This window comes from Drosophila tropicalis, unplaced genomic scaffold, assembly GCF_018151085.1.
Source record: "Drosophila tropicalis isolate 14030-0801.00 unplaced genomic scaffold, ASM1815108v1 contig_805, whole genome shotgun sequence".
Taxonomy (NCBI): Eukaryota; Metazoa; Arthropoda; class Insecta; order Diptera; family Drosophilidae; genus Drosophila; species Drosophila tropicalis.
This window is the reverse complement of record NW_027173295.1, coordinates 3367900-3393672: the sequence shown is the minus strand read 5'-3', so window position 1 is coordinate 3393672 and position 25773 is coordinate 3367900. Positions and strand designations below refer to the sequence as shown.

The window sequence follows — 25773 nt, the reverse complement described above, 5'->3', positions numbered from 1 at the left end:
GAAAGCAAAGTATGCGAATCCTGGAACACGAATTAAGTTATCGTAGTCCATGGCAAGTTATTGAAGTGAAGTTCTCCCATTGATTATTATAGCAAATCTTGTATTTTGCTATATCATTTTGTTGTTTTTGTTAAGTATAGTTAAAATCTGTCCAGACTTGGACAATGATTAAATTCATGGCATTAGAAAAAGTACACTCAAAAAGCAAAGCCGCTGAAGGGTTCATCGAGTTGACTAGCCCTACCAGTCAGGATCAGGCCTCAAAGGTAGATCCAGAGGGTGCAATCTTTTAAGTCTGCAAGGATAACAAATAAATTATTTACTACACATTACATCTAACATTCTGTTTTGTTAAGAAATCTGTTTTGTACAAAGACCTACATACATACAGGCCAAAATTGACAGACTCAGCGAAACTGATAATGCCCAAGGCTTGAGTCAACACCTCAGACACCCATTTGACATTTCTTTTGGGCCTCTGCCCGATGGGTAATACACTAGAATAAAACTTCTTTACTGTCCTACAACAATATCTTATTGAAATTTAGTTTTAAGCAATTCTCTGTTCCTTATGCTTTTCCTGTCATTTTCTATTTATAATGGATCATAATGATTTATAATTGAATATAACTCGAATGACATTCAAAAGATTTTATTATGTACGATTACGATTAGATAACTTGTTCTTAACTTGAAGAACATAAATTTGAATAAAGCGTTAAAGACTCCAAGTGTTATCCAAATAAAGGAAAATTAAGTGATTTGTGTTGGATCCTTTGCATTTTAAGCTAGTTTTAATTGTCATTGGTCATTTCCGAGACGATGCGGAACATAAAGTCACTCAACTCATAAATCTCCCACCTAGTTCAGTTGTGTCTTTTCTCTCTTCACCGCCTTTAGAGAAGCAGGCAGCAGGCAGGCAACACGCGTTGACATTTATGAATTACCTGGCAATTTAAGCGACAGACAACGAGAGACACCCGCGCACAGAAGATTCAACTTACTTTTGAATGGGCGGCGGGGGGGGAACATGTACCAAGTAACCGATCTATGCAATTTACACTGTGGCGGCAATCCACACTATTCGAAGAGGCTGAGCAATGTGGCGGCGCCATCCAGATAGAACCACAAAACCAAAACCCCACCCCACTCCACCTCACACAACTCTACAATACACTACTTCTCTTCACATCTCACATCTAGTCTGCATCAGCGGCATGAATGGGCCGCTAAATCAAGCAATTATGAGAGCCTTTGTCGCATCTCAGCTTCTAGCCAAAACATATGCAAATTAGACCCACAACTCGAGGCCAATTGTTCAAAAACACAACAACAAAATCGAAGAAGAGGAAGTCAAACCATACTGGCCATAGACTCAAGACTTAAGTGGAAGCAGAAGCGACAAGAGATACAGAGAGAGAGAGAGAGAGAGAGGTAGAGAGAAATCTGTTCAGAATGTTTTCAATGAATTGATTTTCTATGGATGCCCCCATCGATGGCTTGACTTACGCGACTGCCCAGGCTAGTTTATCGCCCGCCCGCCCAGTCAGAGATTGGTGGTTAACGAGGGACGTTCAAGAAGAGTTAAAGAGGCTGCAGAGTTGCACGGCGGCAGGAAGACGGGGTGGGAGATAGGGCATATGCAAAGCAACCGCCAAGAAGTCAGGCGCGGGCTCGTTTTGGTGCCGCAAAGCCAAAACGAAAACTTCAACTTGCGTAAAGGCAGCACGCCACATTTCAATGATAAATGTTCACAGAAGAGTCGAAGAAGTCCAAGAGTTTACAGTGTATCCCAATGCCCAGTCCTAGTTCTCCACTCGTTTAAGTTGCCAAGAGCCGCAGATTGCTCTTCTGTCTCTATCTCTCTCTCTCTCTCTCACTCTGTCTCACTCGCTCTACGTCGTTGCGCTATTTTGGGTAAATTGTTTTATTGCAGTTCAATTGTTGGGCTTTGGCTTTCTGGTATTCGCGTCTTTGGGTCTTGTCAAGCGGCGCTCGTTGGAGGTCTCACCGTAAACAAACTAAAAACAGTAGCAAATACTAAATTAATGTCTTTACCAAAAGAGTATCTTAACTATTTAATGGCATATGAATATTTTCCCAAAAATATATATAATATAAATAGAAAGTATTTAATTAATAGACTTATCTTATCCTAAACTTGCTTAGGGATCTCTTACATCGAATAGTTTTTCTCTAAAAATTCTAAATGTGTTTTTAATAAATTTAAAGAAATTTTAAACAATATTGTATAATTAAATCAAATGTACTTAAATGGAAAACTCTTACGAGAAATGTTTTAAAATTGGAAATGACATTCAGACAAATCAGAATCTAAATATTAATATTGGAAGTTTCTTTTGACATTAATTACAGGACATCAATTTTTGAGATTCAAAGAATGAAAAGATTAGAATGATTGTTACATTTAAGCCAAGTTCATCAATTTGAAGGGTATTCTTAGATTCGTTAAACTTTGTTACAGAAAATCATTTGCCATTCTATCTTTGCATCTTTTATATATATTATTTGGTAGATAGCTTCCTTCTCTCATCTGTCGTAACCGAAAGCGGAGATTATGGCATCATTTAGTAGAAACCAGAAGGACCTCTCTGTTTCTCTCTCTCTCTCTCTCTCCCTCTCTCACTCTGGGTGACTCTCTGTTGACTGTGTGTTCTGTGAAAAGTTAATAAATGGCTTATCTCTGTGAGCGGCGACATGTGTTTGGCTTAATTGTGTCAGCGTGTGGGTTGGCCATTTGAGAAAGTCAAACAGCCAGCCCAACAAGTCAAGAGTCCAAGCCAAGCTAAGCCAAGCCAAGGAACGAAACCCCGAAAAGTTAACTGAGCCGCCGCTGCCGCCAGCCAAGAAATTGAACTTTCGCATACGAACCAAAAATGGTCAAAATAGTTGAAGCCCAATTGGTTAAACTAACTAACTGGCAGCAGGGGCTGCTGCTAATTACGACAAACAGCGTTCAACTGTCAGAGATTTGTTTTGTGCGGGCGAAAACTTTAAAGTCCTCCAACTGCCCCCAAATCGCCTCCCTTTCAACAACAACAACAACAACAGCAATTCCAAACCCAAGTCGGTGCCTTATTTGTAGTAAAAATTGTTTTGTGGCGCCAGGCAAACATACATACATACATACACACAACAACACAACAAACCAACCACCATACAAGAGTTTTCGGAGTGAGAAGACTCTTCGTTTTGGCCAAAAAAAGGTAAAAAACATTGGAATTCAATCTTAAAGCCATTTGCAATTAATATCAAATGAAATTGAAATAAATTTAACTGAAGCCACCTACTTCAGTAGTTCAGCTGACCATTGTACAATTACCAACAACAACAACACACACACACACACACTCACTGTGTATGCTAACCATATTACCATAGCTCCAATCCAGTCCGCTGATTTTCATCATGCGTTTTGCCTTTTGGCCCAACAAACGAGCACAGAAGCCAACAGCAGCAAAAGCCTTTTTGCCCCTCTATTTGTTTTATTTTGCTGGGTTTTCTTTTTTATTTATTTTTATTTTTTTTGCATTTTGCGTTTTGCTCTGTGGCTCCTAGTCAACCTTTTGGCTTTACGCTAATCGGGCCCATCGTCGTCTTGGCCTGGGCCAACAACAATAATTTTATCAATTTTGTTTTATAATTGTGCGCAGACGCAATGCAGGCTACAAGGATTTCGCTTCCCATTATAACGAACAAGCTATACACTATATTTAAAATGGAAATTCTATCGTCAAGAATTTCGAAACACAATCCTAAAATGAGTTTAAACGATTCTTTATGTAGGTCCTTTAGGGGTAAATTCGATTTTGTAACTAAGGATAAGTATAAGTAAGTAAGGATAATAAACAACATGAACCAAAGTGGACAAAGTGTGGCCAACTTTCAGAAGAAACAAAGATTTAACCTAAACCAAACTTGAGGAATATAGAAAAACTTAAATCGTTTATAAGCAAAGCCAGTGAAAAGTTTTCAAAATCTTTTTTAATAATTCAAGGTAAACATTTCTGTTAAGATCCGATAAAATCCTTGCATTATGATCTATAAAAACTTTATAAACTATCGAAATTCAGTCAAGTAAAAAGTAGTTTTCAATCACTTTCGCAAAGTTCTAGAACAAGTTGAGAATTGTAATTCCCTTTTCTGTCTTGCCACATTTTAAAAATACTCTTGAGGGGTGTTTGTTTTTTCATTAGTTTATTATTTTCTTTTTCTTTCTGCATTTCGGTCACACTATGCTGTCTATGTGACTAACTAAACGTACTACCGATACCCCGCGGATCTAGAAAACAAAACTACGCAGATTTCATTGTTAGGCCACGTCGGCAAAACATGTAAATGTCTGTCTGTTTCACTGTGTTGCCGTTTAGCCGTTTTGTTGCTGCTGGCCAGCTTGGCTTGGCTTGGCTTGGCCTGGCCTGGCCAAGTGGCCAACTGTCGGGTTTTTGGTATTGGGGTCCAGGAGCCAGTTGTTGGCTGTTGTCTTAAATTAATACCAAATTGTCAACGTTGGCGAAAAGCCAGCACAGCGCGCCAACGCGCCGCATGATAAGAGCCACAAAGTCCAGAGCTAGAGCCTAGAGACCAAGAGGCGGCTGGCTCAAGCTCAAGCTCTGGCTTGGACATGGTCTTGGACTTGGACTGCTTGCTGCGCATGCGTCTCGTTGCAGTTTGCAAGGGACCATGATGATGAGGGTGGGTCGGGGGAGGTAGCTATTTTACTTTTATATGTTTGGTTTTCTCTGGCCTTTCTGGCTTTCGCTCGTTTTGGCTGCTTTGGTCTAAGGTCTTCGATGGTCGTCAATTGATAGCCAGATTTGTGCAATTATCATTTTAATAATTGCCAACAATCTGCACGATATGAACCAACCGCAACCAGAGGAGCCCCATTCAGCTTGTCGTGCTCATAACCAGTAGCCGAGCCGACAAAAAACAAAAAATTATAAATAAACCGAAACCTCCAGGTAACCATCCCAGTCATCCCATCGTCCCCCGCCTCTTGTCACCGCTCTCTCGGCCTGCTGTGGGCATGTCTTCTTTTTCGTTTTTGCATTATAATAAATTTATTACAGATTTCCGTCTGATTTGTTGTAAGGAATGTTTTGTAATCGTAGCCGAAGTTTGCTAGCACCCACTGTGAGACAAATAGAAGACACTTAAATGGACTGTGTGTGACTTAAATGATATTGCCCAATATGCCAATAAATCAGTTAAAATACTAACACAGTGTATTAGGGCTCCAAAAGGGATGGCAATCGAATGGAAATATTGTCTTGAATTGAAAGAAGGATTAAGGAAACTTGAAAAATTTTCAACTTTTTTGATTAGTCAATGAAATTTGATTGAAAATCTTAAAAAAACTATTTCAAGGATCAATGAATATGTTATGTAATGGAATAAGAAAAGCCAATTTAGTTAACCAAGAAGAGAATTGTTTGGCAAAGGATTTGACCAACTTCGTTAGAGACTGATTTAGCCCGGCCCACTTTTCGCTCTCTGATTGGCTACTGCATTGCGCAGGGTGGAAAAAGCAGTTAATTTCAGTTTTGCTATATCAAAATTTTAGGAGGTTTGAATCGGAATAAATTGTTATAAATCATTGAAAGTACAGTAAATTGATTGTCTATTAATAAAATTTAAATAAAACCTAGAAATTAAGCTCTCAAGTTCCCGCAGACAAATCAGATGAGTAAAATGTTTAGATCGATGTCTGCAACAGATTTTAAACCAAAATGGACAAATATATATTCCAAAATTGTCCGCCTTATTGAAAGAAATCTATGAACATGAAAAAAAGTCTCAAAAGTTTGCACAAGTTTACAGAATTCTATTTTTTTAAAGTATAAGAAATCTAAGAACTTTAGAGAATTTTAATGGTTCTTTTTTTCGATTTCAATTTCTAATAAAACTGACAAAGTCGAAATTAATATATTCTCAATGTAAAAAACTAGCTCAGAATAATATTTTAAGAGTAATCCAATTCTATTAAGATTTCGAATTTATTCAATTTGATTGCTTTAAAAAATAAAGAAAACATTTTTAGTTAGAAACTTATACATTTCTTATGAAATTTTTTAAAGATGTTTAGTAATTTGCCCAATATTTATGTATGTATATTTTTAAAAACTTCTTTCGACTAATTAGTAGCTGCAAGTTAATTATTTGTTTATTAAAATTTTAAACAAATACTTTGTTAAAAGTAGCTCTATTCGATTCGATTGTGTATATTAAAGAATAATTGTCTGACTTTTAATTAGAAAATTATTAATTTCATTTAAGATTTTTGTTCAGGGTTAAATAATTTGTCAAAAATTGAATTATTTCTTATAAAACTTTTAAAAAAATTTTGGTTTGAGTTGTTAAATGTTATAATCTCTCTAATATTTTCTTAAAATATGTTTTTCTATAAAGTCTGTAAGTGTTTTTTTTTTTTTTTTTTTTTTTTTTAGAAAATTAAAATCTTACTTTTTTATTGTTTATTAAATTTACTGCTTTTTCTCTCTATTAGATTCTAAAGGCAAGGAATTCCCAAAGGACTTCTAAGACTTCTTTTCAATGAAAACAGAGAATCTGTTCTTCTAAACTGTTTATTTACAATAAATTTTGATGGATAAATGTATATTTGAGTATTTGGGTCTTAATTTTTGTAACATTAAATATGTATCCTTCTATTATTTGAATCCTTTTCTAAGTTTCGATCGTTTCAGTTGCTGCCGAGAGCACTTAGTCTTGGGCAAATCCCATTCAAGATTCATTCAAGCTCAAATCTAACGGTTACCACCCAATTCCCATACAGTCAAAGCCAAAAACCAACAAAATGTTGGCCTAAACGTAAAAACTCACACACACACACACACACTCAACGGTTCATTCGGCAACAAACTCGTTCCGATGTTCGGGTAGTTAACGCCCCTTATAGCGTAGATTTCTGACCAATCAGAGGCCAGGCACCGCTTGGTGGCACAAGAGCCTCCACTCCAAAGCGCTCTTTATGTGTGTTGTGTGTGTGTGTATGTACATATGTGTGTGTAAAGGCATTTGGTGCGATTTGTTTGACAATTGAAAGATACAACAGAAAAAAAAAAAACAGAAATTCGCAGAGAGGGTGTCGTAAATAAAATGCCGCCGATAAGAGCTCTAGAAATAAGAGAGAAGAAAAACAAAAACAATAAATGAAAATTGTTTACGACTTAAAGGGGAGGTTTACCTGTGTGTGTGTGCTTGCATATCAAACAATGATAGATGAGGGGTAACTCATCTTTCTTCTTTTTTTTGCCCATATATCGCTCGCTCTCTTGACATAAGGTGAATCCGTTACAAAAGTGAAGCGTCATTCGTGGCCAGCACGAGCCGTGCGAGCGCGATCCTCTCAAGCGCAACGACTACGGGGCAGCCCTCATTTTATAATGAATGACTAGCTTCAAGTTGATATGTGGTGTGTGGTGACTCGGTCTCTCTCTCCTTCAGCGTGTTACAATCCCCCATTTTATTTCAAGGGGCTTCATGCTTGGCCTGTTTCTCGGACTCTCGCTGACTGGTGGCTCGTGGCGGGCTCGTGTCTTGGAATGTTTGCTGGCCACTGCACATGTCCTTCCACAAAACGAAGGAATTGCGCCAAAAAAAACTACATGTTCAAGGAAAACGATCGTCAAAAGTAGAAGGACAAGAAGTAGGTGTGAGTATGTGTGTGTGTGTGTGTATATGTCTCGTGCCCGCCAATTTTCCTTTTTCCTTACCTAGGCAGGTGATAGATAAGCACGAAAATTACTTAGCACAAGCAACAAAACAAGAACAAAACAACAAAAAAGCAACCAAGCAAGGCAAAGACAAGAACCACATAAAACTATGGCAAAGGGTAAGAGACACTAAACATTCAGAAAGGTGCAAGAGAAAGTGAAATAAAAGCAGGTGAGCAGCAGATAGATTGTATGGATATAGATAGTTATATGCCACAAGGATTCTCAATACCCGAAAGCCAAACTTTCTCAAGAATCAATATCCTGTTTCCCTACTTTTCTCAAATTGAACAATATTTTCCAGACTTTGTTGTAAATCTGTTAGAATTTTAATTAAATAAAATCACTTGGTTTAATTTTTTAATTTAAATATAATAATTTAAATAGAAATTAAATAGACTTAAATACATTTACACACTGTGAGAAACTTTCCAAAAATTATTCCAATTTCGTTCAAAACCCAAAGGAAACTGTATAGTCAAAATTGTCAGGACATCTTTTAATATTTTTCTAGAGGCAAAACAACCTTTTTTGTTGACTTTTTAAAGCATATTTTTCAATGTCAAAGCTTAGTTAATGCAATTTTTATTTTCCCCTTCATTTTTATATATTTTTTTTAACTGCTAAAACCCAAAGTCACTTATAATAAAAATAAGTACTTAGCTTCAGCTTTCTACATCTTATTGGTGGCGATTCTTCTTGATCCTACTCAAAATATTGCTTGATGTTTTATAATAATGATATGAAAGAGTTACATATAGCTAAAATTAATTGAAGATTCCAATCAGTTCGTCAAATAAAAATTAGAATCAAGATATCTAAATAGATGGGTTAGAATAGGGTTCAAACAGATAGGATAACAAAAGTTTTTAGGAATTTCAATATTTTCCGAAAATGGTTTTAAAGAATCGATTGTTCAGTTAAGTTGATATAAAACTTGACCTCTCACATCCAACATTTTCAATACTAAATCTTTTTTTATCCTTTTTTTCGATTGAAGTAATTATAACTGAGCTCATTTTCTGATAAAAATCACCACTTTGTTGGGCGAAAATGAATCCCTAGTCTTGACTCTTCCTGAGGTGTTGTTTTAATCAGTTTCAAACCTTTTCCAAGTCATATGTGTAATGATAACCGGAGGGAGACTTACTTATGAAAGAGTCATTTTGGTCTTGTCACAATAGATTCCTCAAGGTGTTTTTGGTTAAAAATAATCTTCCAATTACTAGTCGCGTCTTCGTACAAGTTATTTCAGTTCTTTAAAAGAAATTTGTTCACTTGATTTGTCATCAAATCGTTTGGCTTTCTACACAAATTTCCCATTTCATTTTAAAAAGAAGGCAATGGCTTGAAAATTTTGAGGAAAGGAAGTAAAGTTTAATGGAAAGTTCATATCAATGAACAAATGTTAGATATATCAAGAAATATTTGATAACAAATTTCTAACAAAACTTTCACAAATTCAATTCCAATATATGATATCTATTAGATCCTTGTATGTATCTTATCCACCCTTATATACAGCTCAGATCAATTTAGTGTTTTCCTCTTTATTTCCCCCCCATTCCAAAAACATTGTAAATACAAGTCCTTCTTCTCCTTCCTCGCCAACGCCTCCTGCTTCTTCCTTTGCTGCTTCTTCCTGCACAGAATCGAACAACAGTTGGTGTTCCAGAGTTGCAACTGTAACAGTTACAATCCGAAAAGGACAACAAACGCCCGCCAAAGTTTTTAAACTGCATACCAATTAGTAGGGAAACGCGTGCTGCTGCTGCTGCCGCCGCCGCCAATAGCAATACCAACAACAGCAACAACAGAAGCGCACGATCAAAGTAACTGATAGAAGGGAGAGAGGGGAACAACAGAGAGAGAGAAAGAGTGTGAGAGAGAGCAAGCGAGAAAGAGAACTGGGTAGAGGTAGAGAGGAGCAGAGGAAGCCCTAACTGTGCGTCTTCTTGACCCTTACAACATAAAGGACAACAGCAGCGCGACTCTGCAACAGCCGCCAACTGCTGCTGCTGCTGTTGCTGCTGCTGCCAAAGGTGAAAAACCAGAGTTGGCAACACACACACATACAAACACCAGCACACACACACACATACCAACACCGATACCGACACCGAGAGAAGGGCCCGAAGAGCCACCACCAACGGCAGCAGCAACCAACAAATGTGATTCGGCTTTCCGACTCAATACCAACCTCGATTTTGTTTTTTTTTTTTTTTTTTTATTTTGGGCCAAGAGTCTCGTCGAGTCTCGAGTCACCGCTTCACCGTTGCCTCAATTTAGAACTGAACAATCGTCCAAAGATTCAGTCAGGTGCGAAGCACCAAACGCTACGGACGTGTTTGTCTCTCTCCTTATACCATATAAAAATATTTTCAAAAGTGAGCCAAGTTTTTTTTCGAGCTTATCCAAAAATATATGACACAAAAAAAAAAAAACACAGCAATCTTTCGATTCACTTTCAATCAGATCGATTGCCTTACTTAAAGTGAAGTGCCTTCGAAAAAACAAAAAATATATATAATCAGTATTTTAGTTTGTTAACAACGAAAAAAAATTAAAAAGAATTTGTAGGAAAAATATTTAAAAAAAAAAAAAACACAAATCAAACAGTTTCTTAACAATTTTTGTATATAAGCTACAAAAATGCATCATCTATCGCCACCGCCTTCGCCGCATTCCCAGCAGCCGAGTCCAGCTGGATATGCGGCTGTTGCAGCCTTAGATAAGGATAAGCAATGGATGCAAAGAGCTTCGGCTTTCAATACTGTGATAGCTTCAGCTGCAGTACAGAAACTGAATAGTAGAGGTAAGGATTACATAAAACTATAATACATTCAAACTTTTGCCAAAATCTGATGCCAAATCAGCTCAGAAAGAGAGAGAAAGAGATCTGCCTTTCGTCAATGTTCTTTGAGCCGTAAGCTCTTTAGATCAAGAAACCAGAGATTTGTAGATTTGCATTATATAGTTTCTCAATTTCGGATTAGAAATTGTCTTTTGTATAATCTGTTCTTAAGATATACTTTCTATATTTTAATTTCCTTTACTTTTACAGAGTTACCTTTTCTGTATAATCCTTTGCTATATTCGAGTGCTCTGCTATGGCCTCAGTTTCTGCTATCTTCGGCAACGGCATTGGGAACTCCTTTAACGCCCATCACACCAAAATCACCAGCATCGATTGTGCTAAATCAACGTGATCGAGATTTTGCTCTAACCCCAGAGAAAGAGCAAGAGATTCAAAATAATAATAATAATAGCTCCAGCAGCATTGGCAATCAATTGCTTATGCAACATCATCATCAACAGCAACAACAGCAGGAACAACTGCAACAGCAGCAGCAGCAGGACGAGGATATGCCATTGAATTTGAGTACTAAGCACTTAAAATCCGATTCGGATCAAGAGGATCACCACCGTCACCATCATCTTCATCATCATCATTCGAATAATAGCAGCAGCAGTCGGAGTAGCAGCAGCAGCAATGCCAGTTTAAGTGATGTGGAGCATCCTTTGCAATTGGTTAGTCTAAATAATGTGACACCGCCACCACTGAGGGCAGTCAATCTAAAGAGCAATGGCAGCGTAACGCCGCAGCAGAGAAGGTCCCAGGGTAATATCATTTGGTCACCGGCCTCAATGTGTGAGCGATCAGCGCGTGTAGGTCGAGGAGATGCCAAAATGAATGTCCACGATGTGGATGCTGATGGTGATGTGGATGAGGCGATGGACGATGGTGAGGAGGAAGAAGATGAATATCATGTGGATCCAATTGTTAGAAAATTTAAATATGAACGCAGATCGGCTGCCTCAACGGCATCACTTCAATCGCCAATATCCTCATTGACATCATCCCAACAACACCAGCAACAGCAGCAACGCCAGCCAAATGTCCAAGATTTGGACTTTGAGACAGCTCAACAACAATTGTATGCCCATCGAAGTGCCTTTATGGCTGGCCTTACGGGAAGCAATCTTGAGTTGCTTACCCAACATTTAAAATCGCAGCAACAGCAACAGCAGCAGCATCAACAACAGCAACAACAACAGCAGCAGCATATTAAGGCTGAGACATCCAGTGATCCGCAGGCTGCTCTGATGGGTCTCGTTGCTGCGGCCGAATTTGGTTATATGCGTAATCAACACCAGCAACAGCAACAACAGCAAGCCAACAGCAGCAATTCGTCCTCTTTGGCACAGCAACAACAGTTGCAGGCGCAGCAACAACATCCTGACTCAACAGCCACAGATGTTGCACGACGTTCGTCCTCTTCATCATCATATCAAGGCGAAGGCGAGGAGAAACGTAACGGTAGAAATTTTCAGGTAAGCGCAACGGGAAGTTCAGCAATTGAGAGAAAGGAAGTGTGTGTTTTTTTCTTCTCCTTTTTTGAACTAGCCAGGAAGTTGAAAAATTTCAAATCAGGAAATAACTTTAGATAACTATAGAAGCCATGATTTTAACAAAAAATTACCAAAAGTTATTACACATGTCAGCTCAAAAAAACATTTGACATCGTTAAGGAAAAAAGAAGCAAATTAAACCTACTTTTATTTCTTAATTATTGAATTCAATAAGGAAGATCTAATCACTAGAAGAAACCCCGATATTCGATCCAAATTTTCGTGTTTGATCAAGAAATGGTAAAAAAAAAGTTCTAATAAACTGTTAAGGTTTATCAAGAATCTAGCTAAATCTAGCATAAATCTGTGAGATGTCAAAACCTTGTCCATCTAATGACTATTTCACGTGCCACAAATTCAATTTGAAGTCCCCATGCCATCCCCGCCTGTTTTCCATCTTGCAACCCTTTTGGCCAAATGGTTCAACTATTGCATAAGCTATTGTATCAAATATTGCGTGTCCTAAACAATTCCCCTGTGTTAATTGTTTCATATTTTGAAGGTCCTCCAGTTGTGTGTATTTTAATTGCTCATTGCTATCGATAGGATAGAATAGAATAGAACAAAACATGATAGTGACTAGGGAAGGGGGAGGGGAAAACACACTCCAGCCGCTATTTCAATTTGGGAAAGTGGCACAGCAAATACGTATAATGAAAAGGAAATAGTATGGAAATTCAATTAAGTACAATCGAAATCACGCAATTAGTTAATCAAATAATTTTGATTGGTAAATGCCTAATGAAAGAGTGGGGAACGGATGGAGTGGAAAAGGTGGAGGTGCCCCGAAGGGGGCAAGATTTATATAGATAGATTTTATGCCACATTAGGCAGGACACACGACTCGATGAGAAATTTGAGTATTTACTGCCTTCTCCAAACTCTGTGACTACCCCTGATGTCATTTTTTGTTTATATCAACACACTCGACTTGGAAAAGACAATGTTGGTTTTTTTCACACATTAAAGGGTCGTAAGGACAATTATGAAATGTGATCTTGGCTAAGGGCACAGACAGCATATGGCTTGAGGACAACAGGCATTAAGAAAGAGAACTTATGTAGTTTTGTAAGTCTTTACATCTGCTCAAAAGGCCCACCCGTGACTCACTTTTTGGGGTTTTCTCCTCTTAATATCTCTCTCTCTCTCTCTCTCTGGCTCTGTCTTCCTCCCGAATGTTTGGGCTTGGGCGTTTAAAAAAACGTTTACTTTTTTTCGCCAACTTCCGTTCCATAAGCAAATTGACATTATGGCTCAGAGTTCGTACAACAATAGAGCAACTAATTGGATGTTCACTGTTGTCTAGCCCTATATACATATATGTATATATATTCTCGTAACTCGTAACTCGCAACTCGCAACTCGCTTTTTATTTAAGTCAAATGCAATGCGCAAATAGAAAATCCCAAAAAACAAAAACAAAAAATTAAACAGTGGAAAAAAAAATGATAAACATATAAAGAAGGTTTCATTCGCTTTTTTTTTCTGTTGATTTTCGAAAAATAAAATAAGAGACACTTGTGTCAATTTACAATATGCGTAGAGAGCGCATGTTGGAAAAGGTTTTTTTTTTTTTTCTTCTCTTCTGTTTGTTGGTCTTATAAATGTTGGACACGTTTCCCTGCCTCAGACGAAACATTGCAGCATGTTGCACACACACACACAGAGAGAGTGAGAAATATGAGACAAACTGTTTAAACATTTAATCTGAGACAAAACCACAAGAAGATGTTACAGTTTCCAATCGATGGCAAACTTTTCTCTCCACCCCGCCCCATCTCACCCAACTCCTGCCAGTAATACACAGCTGTATTTGGCCTACAAATATCACTTGATATCCCATATACAAAATAAAATAAAGAAGCAACAAGTATTATCCACTTGAGATTTAGCATTGGGAACTGTGTCTTTGTATGTGTGTGGGTGTAGACTCACCTATTTACTTAGCTGTTTCTTAAAAATAAATTTCTTAAAACAAAAAAAAAAAGGAAACAAATAAAAAAAAATGGCAAAATGTGTGAGGGGAGGAGGAAAAATGAGAAATTTTGATATATCAAAAATTTTGGTTTTTTTTTTTTCCTTTTTTTTTCTTTTTGATCAACAAATTTTCGGGTTTACCCATGAAGTTGTTCGTCACAGATCTAACAAATATTTGTCCATCGCTCATAAATCTAGTTTAATTCATTTGCAAAGAATTTGGCACATACAAATACACAGATAGAGACACACAGACACACACACATACGTATACACACACTGGTTTGAATAGAGATTTAGCAGGCTGTTTAAATATGGGACAATTTGTTTCTGGCTTGGTTTTTGAGACTGATAATTGTGACTTGTATTTAATATTTCCATTATGTATGTATAATAACCCCCCCTCCCACCTTTCTTATTCTATTTCTAGTGTAAACAATGTGGCAAGAGTTTCAAGCGCTCATCAACCCTATCCACACATCTGCTCATCCATAGCGATACACGGCCATATCCCTGCCAGTATTGTGGTAAACGTTTTCATCAAAAGTCCGATATGAAGAAGCATACCTATATACATACGGGTAAGTTGCATATCTAAAACTAATGATAGTTAAGGGTTCACCCACATAAAAGTAAGTGTGTGTGTGTTTGTGTGTTGATTTAAAAAAAAAAAAAACTAACAACAAAAATTATATAAAATTGTGTTAAAAATTCTTGACTCTTGTTGGGTGTCACCCTCGAGTGATTTAACCCTCTTAACACACACACACATACACAGAGAGAGAGAGAGAGAGAGACAACCCTTTCGGTTCGAAAATCACCGAGAAATTCATAGATAGTTATCAGCTTTCAATTTGTCTAATTGCTCGCACTCTCTCTCCCTCTCCATCTCTCCTCTTCAAGTCTCGGAAATGAAAGCAATTAATAAACTTTTATTTGCATTAAACTAATTGTTTATGTTATTGATTTTGTTTTTCTGTAATTTCAGGTGAAAAACCGCACAAATGCACAGTGTGCCTGAAAGCCTTCAGCCAAAGCTCCAACCTGATCACACATATGCGCAAGCATACTGGCTACAAACCCTTCGGCTGTGGCCTCTGTGATCAATCGTTTCAACGCAAAGTGGATCTTCGACGACATCGCGAGAGTCGCCATGAGGAGGCGGCTCCCCTGGCAGGTCCCTTAACACCGCCACCCGCTATCAAAATGGAGGTCAGCAGTAGCAGTTGCTGAACACACACACACACAACAATGAGAAAAAACAACAACACAAGACAAAAACAAAACAAATATACATATAAATACTTTTTTTTTTTTTGATAGCCTAAGTAAATAGACGAGACACACCTATACAGATACATATATAGTAGATATACTTATATATATATATATATACGCACCAAGAGAGATCAAGTATCGAAAACTATAAAACCAGTTGGCATCCTGTCTAAGTCGTTGCTATAAAGCCAAAGGTTTTTTGTTTTTTTTTTAAGTGTTTAGGGTTAAGTAATTTTCAATTTTTTTTTTTTTCGTCTGAAATCTTGTTAAAAAGGAGTTCTTCTTCTCTGACTCTCTATCTTTCGCTCTCTACTGCTCAATTGTTAATTGTAAGCCTCTGTACATAGTAGACACACACACATACACACACACACACAAAAGACTTTTCTATTGGGCCATAATAGGCATACGGTTATATTCGTATTTTTAGCTCAATATCTATAAATTATAGTAATATTTGCTATTTAGTTCTTATTTAAATGACATAATTATTTATTGATTAAAAACTCTTTGCTCCCCCACCCCCCCTCCCTCTGCCCCCCACAATTATGAAAATTGGCCGAAAAAGAAAACGCAGCTAAACGTACCAAAGACTACAACAAAAAGGAAACAAAACACAGACACACACACACACACACACAAACACATAGAGACATTTTGGTAATCCTTGATAAATATTTAGAAATTTTTCAAATTGATTTTTAATCATTTTATTTATTTTACTAATCATTGTATGTAATTTTTAAATGTTTAGTTTAGTGTTTTTTTCGATTTTAATTTAATATTAAATTTATGTGTAATTTTTTATAATTAAAAAAAACCCAAAACAAAAATAATATTTTACATTACTTTTATTTCTTTCACAAACTTTCTTTTTTTTCCCCTTTATATAAATATTATTATTATTTTTTTTTTTTTTTTTTTTGTTAGTTATAATTTATATAATTTAGTTTATGATTTTTTTGGAAAAATAAAGTTGAAAGCTAATCAAAAAACGATTATAAAAGAATATAAACTTTTTCTTTGATTTTAAGGGGAATTTAGGGATTTAAATTTGCGAAAAATAACAGTTAGATGATCATGGGCGTAGCCAAGATTCAAGTTTGAGGGGAGAGGAAAACATTTTAAATCATAAATTCCTTGAATTTACATAAATGCAACCTCAAAACGGACACAATGGAAGCCAAGTGAATATTTTTTAGACCAAGAGGATGTTAAATTACCGTCATGGACAGATCCTGTAGAGGTGAAATATCGGCATTTCTTCGGTTGTCGAAAATTACGGAAACTTTTTAAGCCTAAAATCTTTACTTTTTGATTGGTAACACCCTGAAAATATTTTCCAGTTCCGTCTATGATTATCGGAATAAAGAATAAGTAACATTTAACTGTTGAGAAAACAGATCTTGAATATAAATAGATACATACTTAGATTAAGAAAATATTACTTTAGTTTAAATTGGTATCGAAAAACGTCGTCAAACAAAGAGATTACATACAAAATCCCGAAATTTCGATGGGCCCCAAAACAAATACTGGGGCTAAAATGAAAATTTTTGGTATGCAGTTCATCTTAGATTACCTAGATCTACAACTTTTTCAAGGGGCTAACCCGCTGACAACCACTGTATATATATTGAAACCACTCCAAAAGCTATAGACATTTGTCGACCAAAGTCGGTGGTTAAGCAGTAATCAAGATTTTTTTTGCAGGATGTCTATAGTTTACGAACGATGGATCTGATATAATCCGATCTTATATGATTGTTGAATAATATAAAGGTTCCCTTAGACCCATGATAATCAACAAAGAAAGCAGTCTGTTCTCTGTTTGCAATCAGTTAAAAGTGACTGCTTTGGTAATATCTTTCCAAACCGAGGAGACCAGACTTAGCCTAGTTCAATCAGCTAAGTTACCCGTTCTTTTGCAATCGTATGAAATAATTGAATTATCTTTATTCAAAAATATTTGATTCCAATCAATTTTAGATCTATTTAGACCAAGAATAGGAAGGGAAGAGTGGAATAATTTATCATTCTCATCAGATGACACGAAACGAAATGCTTGATTAGCTTTTCCGAACATATCAAAAAGATCTTGTTAAACACGTTTAGGCATCAAATTTGTTACAAAATTTGTTGAAAATGCTCGAAATATGCATTTCATTTGTGGTTTTTGGAGGCAACTTGAAAACCTGATTTTATAGTCAGAAAATGCTTGCACGTCTTGCAATTGCAGAAGGCTCCTACTATTTGGTCCATGGTTTTGCTCCTGTTTTCGGGTGACGCGGCTAACTTTGATCTGGGCGATGGCATCTCAGGAATGTCCTTTGTAAAATGCCGCATTACATCCCAATAGTATCCCCGAAAACCCCTCCCCCCTTTTGGTTTGGGAAAACGCCAATAAGTGTTCGAAGTTCGAACTAATTGCAGGCCCAAAAAGAAACAACAATGAACAAAGTGAGAATAAGAGTGAGTGAGTGAGAGAGAGAGAGAGTAGCGGGGGGCGGAAAATATCTCATTGAACGATTTACCTGATCGCATTTTTTTTTTTTTTTTGGTGGGGAAATCGAAATGTCAATGCGTTTTGCGGCACTTTAAAACGTTTGGCAGTTTACAAATCACCGACTTGAACTTGTCCATCGACTTCGATCCGGACTCATGGCTCATTATCGCCATTCATCAAAAATCAGCGAACATTTGATGAAAAGGATTTTTACTGGCTGTTAGCCACCAATTTTTGTACGCTGCTTGCGCGGCTGCTGGCTGATGTTTTGTGGCATGCCACAAATTGATCGAAATTGACAAAATATTGGAAAAAAAAAAAGGAAACAAGGGAGGAAGCGAATTCGGTCTGCAAAATATGCAGTTCAATTGCAGCTTCAAAAGAAAAATGCAGCTCAAGGACTTTCGGCAAGTGCCGACAAAGTAATGATCTAAATGATCAAAGAGAGAGAGAGAGAGAGAGAGAGCGCTTGAGTGAGTAAAGTGGAGAAAGAGGGTGTAGACACAAGTGAAGAATGTAGGTAAAATGATGCAAGGTGAAATGTTTGATCATTCTATAAATACCACAAATGTTGAATCGTTCACAACCTTCTCTTCCATAAGTCTTTTGATTCGATTAAACAAAGTATTTGCCACTTTTTCACTAACTTCATTTCAGAAGTTACAAATCGAAGCTCTACTTTTACCTACGTCTCATTTACTGATTGCCAAATATTGTGCAGGAAAATGGTTAGACAGAGTCACAAAAATGATTAGAAAAGGCGTCAGGGTTGCTATATAGACGTCGGGGTCACCAATATGTTCAAGTTATTTAGCCACAAGTTCCGAGTTTATCTAGGGCATCAACAGATTAGAGATAGATTCAATTCAATACTCAACAGGTACATTCGTACCCAAGAGTTGCTCGCTTTCTGTTCTCGTTGACAATTTTTCAACCTATATTATCTAAAAAGAAAGGAACATATGTTAAGTTGGGTTAGTTCTAGTGTTAATGTCAATCAATTTATGTCAGAGACAAAGCTGAATCATAGTTCAGATCCCTAGATATGCATATAACACCTCGCAAACTTAAGACATAACCAAGTTGAATTGAAGGCAAATTACCTTAGACTTTTGTTTATAAATTTGTGATTGGTCTAGTGAAACTGAGACACAATTCCGATAAATATATATTTAGTTCATACATATGTATATAGAGAGAGAGAGATTAAACCCAACGATGATCGGACGCCATATGCTAGGTTTATTAACCCCTTTTCCGCATAACACCTGAGCCCACATAATTTGTCATGCCGTTTGAATTTATTCAACAAATACCCGCCAAGCCCCCATGAAAACAATGCGAGAGACCCAAAAAGAAAAAAAAAAAACAACACACTCAGAAAAAAACAACAACAAAAAAAGAAACCTGAAGAGAAAGAAAAAATGCGAGACAAAAAGCTGCAACCCCAAAGTGAAAACACAGAAAACCAAGAGATCTAAAAGAAAATTAAAAGGAAATGATCTTATTGTTAGAAGTGATGTAGGCTGAAGAGGCCTAGACATAGAAAACATGGGCCAGGACCCGCAACATATCCGTTTTCCGGCTACCCCTAGCCAAAGAGATAGGGATAGAGAGTTAAGGGGCGAACAAGGAGCTGCAGTTGGAGGATGGAAATGGAATTGGAATTGGAGAGAGACCCAAACCCAAGCAGGTGACTTTTGACTTTGGCTATTAATAAAAATAATAGTTGCGGCTAAAAAAAAAAAAAAAAAAAACAAAAAAAAGGTGAAGGCAACGTGAAAAAAAGATGTCTTAGGTCAGTTGCCAACTGCAGGTGAAGCCTGCCGATTCGAGAGCCAAGCCAAGGGCCGAGGGCACAATTAAAATGCAGAGGGAAAAATTGTTGCCTACCAAAGGCACCTGTAACACACACTCAGCAAGAGACAGAAAGCGAGAGATAGAGAGAGAGAGGCTCAAGAATTGAGCTCAAAATGAACATCAGGCGCGTTCAATGGAGAGGGCTCAACATTACAACAACAGCGGCTCATATATGTTTATGTCCTTTCGTTGTAAAGGCGCTGATTCCGATTCCCTTTTTTTTTCTTATTACTTGGGCTTGAGCACCTGCTGAATCCTGCCTGGAACCTGTCGTCGTCGTCGTCATCATTATTGAGCAAAGGACACAGACAAGACGCGTGCTCAAAGCCGGTTTCAGCTCGTCTGCTGTTGCTGTTGCCAACATATGCCAAGAGCTACAAAACTTACAACAGCATGAAGGAACAGCAGCCCAGACTCTGCTCTATGTCCAATTGACATGGGCCACACGCCATCCGAAAAACTCGAACCCAAACTCGATCACCATCAGCAACAGCAGCAGTCATAAAAATCTCTCTCGAGACGACAACAACAACAACCGCAAAAAGAGATCCCCGAAAGATCGTTCATCTAATCTAGGGAGTGTGTCTCTGTGTGTGTGTCTGTATATGTGTCGCACAACCTGACGCAAAAGCAACAACAACCAATTCATGTAAGCCAATGTGCACCTCTACTGCACCTGTCACGCTCACAATCGATACATTACAAGAGTCGAGGCCCGAAAATGACCCAATTTTTGACAGACAGACCTCCGGCTTGACTCTCCAGTACCTCACCCTCATCGTCATCCTCATCCTCATCGGCATCCTCATCCTCATCCTATCACTGTCATTCAGTGTGTTTTCCTTTTTGTGGAATCGAAAATTGATAAGTTATGATTGCTTTAATTTTTATTCTCTTTCTTTATATGTTAAGTATTCTCACCTGGCCTAAAATAAAACAAAGAAAACAAAAATGATGGGAAATATGGAATAAAATTAAATTTATGTTGGATTGATTGTTAGAAATTGAAATGGGGATAGCGATACTCATCGTACTCAAGAATATAAGTATACTTATATAGAAACAGCTGCTGTCATAAAAAAAAAACAAGAATAATAAGGATTTTGTTATGTCATTATATGTATTTAATAATGTTCGCTCGTCTCTGGTAGCCAAAGACGGCACAGTTTTCACAGTGGGTTGTCCTTTAAATTGTCTAATTAAAGACAGATCCCGTGGGGAAACGATCATTTCGATATCACTCATAACGTCGGGGTCACCAATCTGTTTTATAATAACATCGGGGTCATCAATATATATAATTCGATCATAGAGCTCATCAACATGGTTGAAGACTACGAGATTTCCTTCTAGACCATAATCTGTCATAGAAACTATCATTATTAAATGATGATATCGATATCACTCAAAACATCGGGGTTACCAATATGTCTAATGCCATTATGGAGATCATCAAGATGATAAAAAACAACGAGGTTTGCTTGTAGCAGCATAAAGCTTCAATTTTGGAAGACTTACCTTCTAAGTAGGTGAACAATACTTGATTGAAACTTTAAGAAAATAAACAATATACTTATTTTGCTTTGATTAAGGTAACACTACAAAATTTAAACTAGGTAAGTTATACATAGGTAAATACCCATGTCAATTAAAGACTACACGAGTCACTCGGTTTTTGAACATTTTTAAAAGCCGCTTTTTCCGTTTGAGTAAAGTATAAAGTATTTGATATTCGAAACCCGAATAGATATCTGACATCTTGAATTTGTGAGTTGTGGGTCAACGAATTCTTACAACTCAAAGAACAAAGTACTCTGAGAACCAAGGAATAAGTACAGGGTATTTTGTTCGAACGCTGTTGCTTTTGCCTGCTTAAAAGCAAAACTTTTGGGGGAAAACATGGGGAGGAAATAAAATATTTTTTTATCACTTAGCTTTTGCCTGGACATCAGGAATAGACTCAGAGGAATAGTCCTGGTGGTGCCGACCCTCCTCAATTTTCTAGAGAATCCGTTTTAGACAGTCTTTTAAACTAAGAGGTAGGCCTACTAAATGTTTGCCGTTTCTCCTTCATTATCATTATTGATTTTTTTTTACATTAAACATTTTTCGATTGAACCCCTTCCGAAATTTTATTCTAAGTCCGTCCCTGGTGGACGAGACGGCCTTGTAATTATAGTATCATGCTCTCAAGATGTGTTTGATATTTAATGAATACTATTCGGTTTTATAGTAAGTACTTCAATTACTTGAAATAACTCGTGTATTTAAATCCGAAGGAGAGTTTAGCTTTGTTTTGTTTGTGTGTCAATTGCACTTTGTGTCATTAAAATCGGTTCATTATGCCAGGCTGTATCCTTGTCGCTAGTTCAAAACAGGCGGGTTTCAGGAAAACGCTTTTGAAGTTTACCAAAAGCGTCATATCTCTGAAAGTTTTTCGAATTTCGAGTAATAATGGGACAACATTCTCAAAAAAACTAATTACTTTTAGTTAAGCATTAAATGTATACAAATTTAGGGTTATTCTCTTTGTTTTAATGCAATGCTATGGTAAATTCCTAACTCATTTTAGAGCCATTTATCAATAAATTATATACCAAAAGATAAGTTAATCCCATAGAAGACAATTTCTTTTAGCATGTGGAAGAATACATTTCATTTAGCTTTATTCTTCCAGGAATATATATAATGTACTTGAATACGTATAAAGTAATTATAAGTTCGAAGTTTTTTGTGGTTGAAGACTTTCTGGAGTTTAAATATGTATTTATTTGTTGATAACAGGGAGTGAGAACAGGATTCAAGTGCTAGACCCAAATAAAATACAATAAACAATTTTATTGTTTGGAGCACTTGCGTTGCCTTTACCCCTACCCAAACCTCCCCAAAACATAGGTTCGCTGACCAAATCGGAAGCCAATAGAATGTCTTTGTCAGAGATTAGCCTTACTGTTGTCTTGCACTTGGCTGCACTCGATGCAATGACAAATCCAAGTCAAATCCAAGTATGCAACCCCTGGGACTGAGACTGAGTCTGAGTCGAAGTCCAAGTCAAGTGGCAGCCATAAGAAATCTATATAAACAGCTTAATTGGCAAATGGGAAACGACACAAGCCAAGTTAAGCTGAAAGGGGCAAAAAACCGAAACGAGAACCGAAAAAACAAATATACACACACAAACAATACAAAAGAGTCCAGCAATTAAAATGACAAAATCTAAACACACGAAATCGGTACGGATTTTCGAAAGGAAGAGGAGAAGAAGGGGGAAAAAAACGAAAATGAAAAGGAAAGGTGCAAAAGCGTAAGAAAACCCAAGAGTGCGACCAATCTCAAGGTGTTTTTTTTTTTTCATCATCATGATGTTGTTGTTGTTTTTATTTAGGCCTGGCCTAAACACAGATTATAGACAGATTTTTGTACGTAAAGACGCAACACACACATGCAAACGGACAACGGACAACAGAGACAACAAAAGGACAACAAATTGCGGCCACAGATGAGAAGGATCAGAAGGAGGGGCAGCGACAGCGGCAGCGGCAGGTTGATGCCCAAAAGTCATTATAAGAATTTAAGCGCACCTTTTCGTTTTGTCTGCTCATTGCGAAGGAGATCTTCGGATTGGAATCAAGCGACAGGTGCTCACAATACGAACAGATAACAGAGAGAGAGGGAGAGAGAGAGACAGAGATGAATAACAGAGATCGAGAGGAAAAGTCAGAGCGCATAGCGGGATCGGGATCGTTTGAGGCGTTATCCTGCTTGCTCCCGCTGTTGTTACTCCTGCTCCTGCTCCTACTCCTGCTGCTCCTGCTGCTGTGCCAGATTCTACCTTCGTTTGCTTTTTCGGGCAAATTAATTCCTTGCCATATTTTATAATTCAACAGATGACACGAGCCAAAAAAAAAAAAAACAAAAACAAAAACATAACAGAAAAGGGCTTCGGGGTGAAGTTTTGCCAAGAAGAAGCAAAAAGGTCTCGCTGCCGCTTTATTGCGGCTCGTTTGTGGCACAAGCCACATGCCACAAAGATCGCCAACTCTACACACGAGAATACGAATTATTTTGTTTGCAAAAAAATATACTTACATATATACAAGATAGGGTATAGGGAATAGTCTAAGCATGTCACAAGAGTTAAATTTTTAACTTTGCTCCTTAAGGTATGCAATAGGATGGTGAATTATGCATTATTTGCAACCAATTTAAAACATTTTGGATTGTGTAAAAGGATTGTGCTTTAAAGACTTTTGTTTTATTCAATTAGCCAATTCTCGAACACTTTGGGGCACTTTCCTCTTTCATAGCTTATAGTTTTGGTGGGCGAAATCAAGGATTCGGGCAGGAAATCGAGCATTTTATGGGAAAATAGTCCTGTAAAATCTCAGTTTTTCGAGGAGATGTGCCTATAATCATATTTGCTTGGATCTTCTTGGTTTGCTTTAAATTGAAGATTCCTTTAATAGTTTTTTTTAAAAGCAAGTGTTTAGATAGAGAGTTTGAAATTCGTATGGATTTGCAACTGAAAGTCCTGCTGTCTATACCTATTAAGGATTTTCGCTTATAGCTTAAGGTTGCTTCCTTTTTCTTTTATTTTGTTTTCGTTTTTGCTTTCGTTTTTTTCGCTTTTCGCCCTCTGGCACATTAGTTTATTTATTTGAAAATGCAACAGTTTTTTGGTTGTTCTTTTTTTTATTTTCATTGTTGTTGTTGTTTTTTGTGAAAACAGTTTGTTGAACCCATTATTTGGGATGACAATGACCTTTTTTCTATGCAAACTCCATTCACACACACGCAAAGGGCACACAGGGGTTCAGGCACCCTGCCACAGAGTGCACACATAACTGCATTTTGGCAAAGAACAGTTACTGATGGAAACGTCCTTATGAACTCGACCACTCTACAGGTGGAAATTCTGCGCTTGTCACACTAATTTCTCAATGTTTTGTGTTTGTTTCAGTTCGGTTTGGGTTTGGGTTTGGGCTCAAGAAACGCATAATTAACTGATACTGAGATACTGGATAGGAAGCAAGGCATTGAACTTATGCTTGAATGTGACAGGATCATTAGAGACTGAATGTATGTACACATAAAATTTTTATTTTTGCAACAATATGCTCTTAGGTAGCTCAAGTTGAATGAACTAGCCAATCGAGTTCAATGATCACTTTCTGGTGGCGTCAACGGGACAAAGGACAATGGATAATGACAAGCAGACCATAAAGAATCCTTTGACCTCTGTTTAATAGTAAGTAGATACATATGTACATTTGGAAAGATCAATTATGTTGTCTTGTCTTTTATGTAGGTACAAACATTTGTAGTTATAGTTGTCCATAAAACTAAATTCCCTCTACATCTGATGCCTTGTATTCTTCCCAATTCTGTCTCAAGAAGATCGTCAAAAGGCGAGTTGGAAAATGCGAATTTGATTTGCTTTGGAATTATAATTCTTTGGAAAAAATTGGGTTAAAATTTTGAGCTTTTCAACGTTTCTTACCTTAACCTGTACATTCCAATACACGATAGGCCAGATTCGTTTTTCTTTTTTTTTTTGGCATAAACTACAATTTAAATGCTAGACGCCTGCAAATTAGCAGTAGTCATTCAGTATGACTATAATAGAATTTTCTTTTGTTTATTCACGGATCACGAGTTTATCTCGTTTGCTGTAAAACTATCCAATTTTGACTTTTTGCATACTTTTAGGATGAATTTTATAAATTATGTTCGAAATTTTTTTATAAATAAGTATGAAAATTTCAGCTTAAAAGTTATTTTGAACGTGATTTCAATGCATTTTACCAACAATTCAGTCAAAAAATGTTTTTTCTTGATGGAATTTATTGACCCTCGCAGCCAATAGACAGAAATTCTGACCTAAAATTTGACTTAAATTAGTTGTTAGTTAAGTTGTTCAAAATAACTCCATAATACACGAACACTTTGAGTAGATTTTTTCTAAAATTAGACTTCACAAAG

General features: G+C 37.0%; 1 protein-coding gene across 1 annotated transcript; it reads left to right on the top strand.

Moving 5' to 3' along the window:
• The first annotated feature begins 10328 nt into the window (after nucleotides 1-10328).
• Nucleotides 10329-16222, top strand: sens (senseless). The gene is made up of 4 exons (XM_068293835.1): nucleotides 10329-10572; nucleotides 10822-12092; nucleotides 14578-14728; nucleotides 15136-16222. The coding sequence occupies exons 1-4, from the start codon at nucleotides 10410-10412 to the stop codon at nucleotides 15378-15380; spliced, it is 1830 nt and encodes a 609-aa protein (XP_068149936.1). The 5' UTR covers nucleotides 10329-10409; the 3' UTR covers nucleotides 15381-16222.
• The last annotated feature ends 9551 nt before the right edge of the window (nucleotides 16223-25773 follow it).